Genomic DNA, 7,703 nt, shown 5'->3' with positions numbered 1-7,703 from the left:
CACACGAATTCCCGCTGACAGAGACGCGTGTCACGGGAAAATGTGTACCCCTCCGCAGTGCGACGCGCACACGAGTCAATTGAGCAGTTTTCATTGCGCGGTCACGGCGAATGCGCAGTCGTGATGTCGGGTTGCTGCAAACGGCGGAACAACGGAACCGCCACTGCGGCGCGAGACCGAGGCGAACGGTCACCAAGGGGACGAGAAGCTCCTCAGACTGTCGATATTCCTGCCGGAAGGTAAATCCATTACGCTTTGTTCAGACAACTTCATTTAATACGGGGGGGGGATTATTCTTAGGTTTGCGTTTAGGGCAGACTTTGGCATATTCAGGGAATATAATAATATAATTGGCATTAAAAAAAAAAGAAGCTATCTTACAAGCGTCGGTGCGAGTCATAGACGCTGCGGTGACAGACAGGCGCAGTTTTTCGGGAATGATTAGCCGCTCGTTTTTGAACCAGAAACAGTCTCGGGTGTTGTGGTGTTTCGTTTTATCGACGGTGTGCGGCTGAACCGAAAACCTTGAGACTGTATGCTTTTATACAACAAGCCAGGTGCTCCTCCCGGGGAGCGAAATGGGAAGGACTGAGTGACACGGCAGCCGTCTTGCGAGTGTTGTTGTGGAGTGCAAACGGAAAGGTATTTTTGTGTCCCTGGAATTCCCTGGAATTCTGTATGCACGTTTAACCGACGTTATTGGCGTTTCCCCGCCGAGTTTGTTTACTCGCCGGCCCGTCTAGCAGACAGCCGAGTTAAAGAGTGTGAAACATCGCAAAGAAACGTGACTCCTTGCCCAGCCAGCTCGCGCAAACACGAGACCGGGCTAGTGTCAGCTTAGCGTGCAGGTGTATCGTTAGATGTTCTTAAAGGGCTTGCTTCAGAAGATAACAAGGATCTTTTTTTCTCTTTTGCATATTTTTATATTCCTGTCTTGATAAAAGGTTTGTGCGCGTGTGTGTGCATGTTGCCGTTTGCAGTAACAACGCCCTTGGTTGAAATGATCAATTAAAACTATAGGACTATGATTTTGGTATACACGTGATTTCATTCCACCAATATTTTGATCACATGGTCGATTTCAATTTTATGCAGTGACAGATTGATATTTCACCTTTAATTAGATGTCACAGAACACGGGTGTGGCTAATCAGACAACGTTGAACAACTTCACATTCAGATACAATGTTAAACTCCAAACTCGCCTTTCCTGCTTGTTTGACAATTCATTCGTTCCCTTTTGTGTGTTTTTGTTAACCTGCAGCACCAGATTTAAGAGGATACTCCATAGTGGCGACGTGCTGAAAGACCGGCTCCTATCATTCCCTCTGTGTCTCTGTGAAGAGTGATTGGTGTTTCTGCTGGATCAGCAGGAAGCTCATATTCGAAAGCATAAAAAAATCAGATTATCAGTATTAATTGGAAACCGAGAGTGGGACAACGTCACACAGCGAAGGAGAGTTTTAAAGCCCGAACCTTGAAAATGGCAGCGAACAGTGACATGCATCTCTAGAACTGGTGAGAGTATATCATGACCCAGAGAAGACCTGAGGAAGGAGGCTGCCTGTGGACCCTTTATCTGAACAATATGCTTTCACTTTGGCTGTGGAATCAGGGAGAACCATCTCTAAACAGATTACCAGAAAATGGTTTAAGAGAGAAACTGTAATATTACTATATTTTTAATGATCAACAAGCGAATCAGGAACTTGGATTAATAAATTGCATTTAAATAAAGGACATTTCAAGATTTTCAATGGATACTACACATGAGATGAAAATACTAAAATGGATGATGACATGAAGGAGTCACAAAATGTCAGCTCCGTTCACTCTCTCCAACCGCCCCCTTTACTTTAGCAGGATGAGCTGGGACTCCACCTCTGATCTATTCAGGATACATGCAGAATGATCCCACCCCTCATCTAGTGGCACATTTCATCTGCCTGCCTAATTATCATTGACCGACCGGTATTGGATAGTTGGTTGCAGTAGTCTACATCCATCTTCTTTACTGTTTCTATATCAAAATAATCTCTCAGTTTTGTCAATCTATCAACAATCATCATGCCCCTAGGGCCAAGAAGAATATGTGGACAGCTAGTTTTTGAGTCCTTGTAGAAGAGGAAGACACTGGCTGATCTGGGTGGTGCTATGGCATCACTTTGAGACTTAATTTTCTCTTCTTTTTGGGGGGGTGGGTTGTTTTTTTTTCTTTCTTTTTTTAAATGTCTGAAATTAAAATGAGACCATACATCGGAAGTGAAGGTACGAGGGACTGGTTCTCAAAGACTCCAGGGATCTCCTACCGACAAAGGTCCAGATTCTACTCCTCACATGTCCCAATTTTTCTCCTCTCAGTCCTGATCTCGCCCACTCTGTCCATCCATATGGGCTCAGTTGAAAGCCACAGTGAGTTCAGCTGTGAGCCCATCGGACTCAGAATGTGCCAGGATCTGCCTTATAACACCACCTTTATGCCCAATTTACTCAACCATTATGACCAACAGACAGCTGCATTAGCAATGGAGGTAGGTGTCTGTGTGTTAGTGTAAGAGTGTATGAAAGGAGAGACAGAGATAACAAACCCTGGTCTGCTGCTATAGCTGTATATGACAGCAAGGTTGAATAAATTATGCGTGCTCTGTCGCCCAGCCCCATTACAGTAGCTACATATCCTGGAAGATTACCATTAGATTGCTGCAGATGACATTTAAAAGTAACGATTCTTTGCCTTTGATATGCCTATTATTTTGTAGCTACCAAGTAGCCATGTAAGTTTATTGACAGCTTGGAGGTTTTTGACAGAAAAACATGTAACAGTGAATTGTAAGTAATGCAGTACACATGATACAGAAAAGTCATCACAGTTGTATGCATTTTAGAGCATTGAAATATATCACGATATGAGTGTTATAATCTGATGATAATTTGGTAGAAATCTCAATAACACACTGTTCTCTCTATGTACAATAAATATACAGCTATACAAACATTGTCAGCGACAGTAACAAAAAAGTGTTCTGACCGCAGTGATCAAAAGACCTGACCTCACATACAGTTCAGCAAGAAATAAGACACACAGCAGATTAGAAATAGCCCACTGCATGTCTTACCTTGACCATTTGTTGTCATTTGTATACCTCAACCCCCTGTTTAGTGGTTAAATAGCATCTGTGAAATGCATCACATATGCCGTATGCCATAGTGAAATCAGTTTATATGACAACACAGAAGATGTAATATGTACTATTTACAGAGAATCAGGTTGTTGGACACCTGAGCATAAAGGCTGATACACAATCTACCCTGCTTGTGTTGCAGCACCATCTTCTCCCCACATGTTGCTGTTTTGTCTGAACCTAAATATAGTGTAGGGTGTCCTGGTATCTGAGCAGGCTGAGATATTTATTTGCTCCAAATATTATAGAATTGAGTCGCATTCATGTCGCTTGTTTAATGTTGTCCCGCCTCCTTATCCTTGTTGCCTCGCCACATTGTCTGCTGTTTTTGTGAAGTAGCAGTGAGTGGTGTGTGCGTGCGTTTGTGTGTGTGTGTGTGTGTGTGTGTGTGTGTGTGTGAGAGAGAGAGAGAGAGAGAGAGAGAGAGAGAGAGAGAGAGAGAGAGAGAGAGAGAGAGAGAGAGAGAGAGAGAGAGAGAGAGAGAGAGAGAAAAGCAATGGGGTAAAGTGTTACACAGTGGCTTGTGTGAACTGTGAATACATAAACACACATGCTACAAAAATACACACATTACATACAGTACGTAAAAGGAATTGGTATCATTTCCTTCGATTGCACAAATATGTCTTGGTGTTAGGACAACATTTACAGAAAAAAGGTGCTGTGTTACATGATGTTTAAGTGCCATGATTGGAACACACTATCCATTCTTATCATGTTACCCTTCGTCTTTTGTCTTGACAGGGAGAGGCAGAGAGACTTAGACCTATATCTTTTAGAAGAACATGTTGCTTGGTAACTAGACCATAATTAACCTAGCCTGTTAGTACTAACCTGATGTGGTTGTCAGTGCCATAGATGGTCAGCCCTAGAGGTTTTTAGGCTTTGCTAGTGCTTACAAGAAATATCACCATAGTAATGTACAATTATAGAAGGCTGTACTTTTAATTAAGTTTTTTTATAATTGATGCCTATAAGTCTGTTCTAACAATGCAACTTAAAGGCTCCTGTCTGCCTAATCAGAAGGGAAACATGAGTGTGAGTCTGTCAATACTGATGTTTTCATGTTCACGCCTTTGTATTGTGTGTCTGTGTACATGTGTATACAGTGGTTCATGTCAATTTAACTTTTTCGCCAGTTTTTACCATTAAAGTGTAACTTCTCCCCCAGGTCTGAGCCCAACTCCACCCACTGCATAATTTTGAAAAATGCTAAAAAGTGGGTAAGGGACTGAGAGGGAGGACGGGGAGGGGCTGAGGAGGAGGGGGGCGTGGATGTGTGAGGCAGGAGCATGGGCAGGAGTAGCTGGGGTGGGGAGATCCGCGAGAAGGGCCCGGCACATGTCGCCGGTTTACTGCCGTACACTGTCCCCTCCACCGACAATGCGTGGGACACTGCCCCCCTGAAGACCACGTGTCGGGCCGCGGCTTTCCGGTGGCGGAGAGAGGCGGGTGGGCGACTACGTCTCCCACCGCGGCGCGAGCCCAGCCCGACCGACCCAGTTGTCCGGTGGTGCTTCTAGAGCCGTCAAAAATCACAATCCGGAACCATTGCGCCAAAATTTTAAATAATGGAATAATATAACGATAACTAACTGTAAATTGAGAGAAACGCAAAAGATTGGTAGAAAATGTAATAAAGGCGCAAGGTTAGCGAGCATAAACTCCTATGATGAGTTTCGATCAAGCATGTATTTTAAAATGAGCGCGGTTTCAGACTCACACTCAAGGGCGGGGGTAGGGGGAGGTGGAGGTCGCCCACCTCTGATTAGAGGTCGTTAACGCCCCCCCCATTGCGTAGAAAAGTCCCAACCGGTCGACAGCATTGGCCTTGCCGGTTCAGAGCTGATTTAAAACAGTAGATGGAGTGTTGAGCGATTTTCAACCCACGAAATGTCGATTTCTATCAGTTTGGTAAGAAATGTGAATATCAACACCAGAACTGATGTTTCATCAGCGTACTGTCATATCCTTCAGTTTACAGCTCAAACAACACGTAACTGTATAAAAAAATGAGTCAAAATTAACCATTTTGCAATAACAATGGCACTGCCTCCCCATTCATGCCTTTTCAACTGTGTGTGTGTGTGTGTGTGTGTGTGTGTGTGTGTGTGTGTGTGTGTGTGTGTGTGTGTGGTGTGTGGCCTATATATCTGTGCATCATGCAGGAGGTCCTAGCTCGCTTGCCCATGCTGGATAGCTTCTAATGTGAACAACAGGAAAGGATAACAAATAGTCCGCTAAATAATCTCCACAGCTGTTCACAGCCAGTGTGTTGAGATTGCCCTGTTCAAAACCAGATGAACTTTGACAAGGCCAATGTTGGTTACATTCTTTGCGTGTTTAATCATGAGAGATTTTTTTTTACTTGCATGCTCTTTTTTCAGAAACATGTCAGTGTGAGTAAGGCCAGCAATCGCTCTGTCGTTTTCTCCATTTTTAGTCATAGGACAGATTTCTTTTCATGCTTTTTGTTGTTGTTTTTCATCTTTTCTCATGTTGAAACATACAGTGTCAGGAGATTAAGAATTGTTTCACTGCTGTCAGGTTAAATCCTTTTATGTTCCAAAAACGGGAAATAAGGGGGGGAAAATCGTTTTCAGATGCCAGCCACATAATTTTGAAGTTGCACAACGTGTTTCCAAAGGGTTTCCATTTGTTTGAGTGAAAGAACCTTCACAGTATATAGGACAATGCAAATGTTCAAATTAAGGCGATTCCCCAGCATCATGTCACAACATGCAGTGTCAGGGACCGTAAGAAGCATCTGTTGTTGAACTTGATTTGACCCAGTTGAAGGAGCCTTGTAACTTACACCCTTGGTCCCTCCAGTCATGGAAGAGACAGCTTTCTGAAGATGGTTGAGTAGCAACATGAGCCCTTTTAGTTTTGGTGTTCAGCTCTGACCTGGCATGGTAGCCCTGGTGGGAACCTTGGAGGAAATTGAATAATATCTCTCATGGGATACTGGCTATATAATACCAGTGTGTGTGTGTGTGTGTGAGATCCAAATGAGATTTTAGTAATAAAGGGCTCATTCTATCTGTTATGCTACCACATTTGCCTTTCAAATATATCTTTAATGCTTGCATAACTAATAACTCTTTATAGTATTGTCACATCCTTTGGTCTAAATTACTGATTAGTTTGGTTTTTACTTTATCTAATAGTGATGATGAAACTCTCTGATACCCAAGGCATTAAAAGTATAGGGGCAAGTGAATATGCATAGCCAATTCACCAGTTGAAATCTTCTGGACAACTTGTCAAGTAGATAAACATCTGTGCCTATCCTTTCAGAATTATATTACTCTGTTGGCATCCAGTACCTACACTTATCTATTGTGATATTTCGAGTTCAAATGCATTCGATATGAAACTAACATTATGATCAATGTGATCAAAATGTGCTCATGCATCCCCTGGTCCTGAATGCTTTTTTTTTTAAATATATAAGGCTCTGAACATCTTGGTTTCTTTTTATTTTGGCTTTGATATGGCTTTCCATTGTTCTATTGTTATGCCTCTATTAACTGAACCCCAACATAACAGGCACTGTGTCTCAGAGCAGCTGCACAGCAAGACAGCTGGACTAACATCTGGATGTTCTGTTTTGACAATTTCCGCATTATGAAACCGAACTTCTTTCTGGTGCACTGCGCGCCAATGTGAACAGCAGGATGACCGATTCGTCATTTGATTCAGATTGATATTAATTTAATGAAAATAAGTACTTGGATTGGTCAGATGGATGTTTTCTGCTGTGTAGATTGAAAGGTCATCAGGGGTATTTTTCAGCAAAAACTAGTCCTATGTTGAATTTAGTGAATAACTCTTTAAACACTTGCATAACCATTACCATACACCAGACCCTACTGGGCTCTAGATTTTCTTATCTGAAGAAAACTTATCTGATAAAACTAATTCTGTAAGGAGTCTATATAATGTAAAAGCTCATTATGTATTTCAACAGAAGCATCCCCTTTTCTGCTCACATCAATGTTTGGAAACATGGCTTAGAATGTTATAATTGCTTTGAATACAATACATTTTCATACATCGATACTTACACTTTATATATTTTAAATACCTCTTTCAAACTCACCGATCTGCTCTGTAGGTCAAATATATTGCTGTATCTCTGTTGCAGTAGTTGCATATCTGTATCTTCCTAAAACTTACTAATAGCAGCTTGTTCACAAGGGAGATCACTCACTGTGCTGTCATGTTCATAAGGTTTCGTCAGGACGTGTTCACAAATCAAAAGTTGATACTGATCCAAATATCTTGATCACTGTCACCATTTCCAAGAACCGTCTTCCCTAACAGCCAAGCATTTCTTTTTTAACACAGCTCTGGTGTTGTTGAATGTATTTTTGGAGCTGATAATCTGCTACAGTAGTAATAGTCCTCCGTCTTCTCAGGTGACAAGCTAAATTATTTTAACAGTGGAAATTCTTTTTTTATGTGTGATTGGTTTGGCCAAATTTCTTGCATATACATAAATAAGAGGCTAAGTTG

At 42.0% G+C, this 7,703-nt stretch overlaps 1 protein-coding gene across 1 annotated transcript in view; it reads left to right on the top strand.

Annotated features, from left to right (window-relative positions):
* Positions 1–171: 171 nt before the first annotated feature.
* The window catches only part of LOC130111127 (frizzled-3-like), an 89,118-nt gene continuing 81,586 nt past the window's right edge, over positions 172–7,703 (top strand). The window contains exons 1-2 of the mRNA XM_056278175.1: positions 172–239; positions 1,265–2,531. Of these exons, the coding sequence (XP_056134150.1) occupies positions 2,229–2,531 (303 nt within the window). The 5' untranslated portion in view covers positions 172–239; positions 1,265–2,228. The remainder of the gene's footprint in view (positions 240–1,264; positions 2,532–7,703) is intronic.

Source organism: Lampris incognitus, chromosome 4 (genome assembly GCF_029633865.1).
Source record: "Lampris incognitus isolate fLamInc1 chromosome 4, fLamInc1.hap2, whole genome shotgun sequence".
NCBI lineage: Eukaryota > Metazoa > Chordata > Actinopteri > Lampriformes > Lampridae > Lampris > Lampris incognitus.
This window is presented reverse-complemented; position numbering and strand designations above follow the sequence as displayed.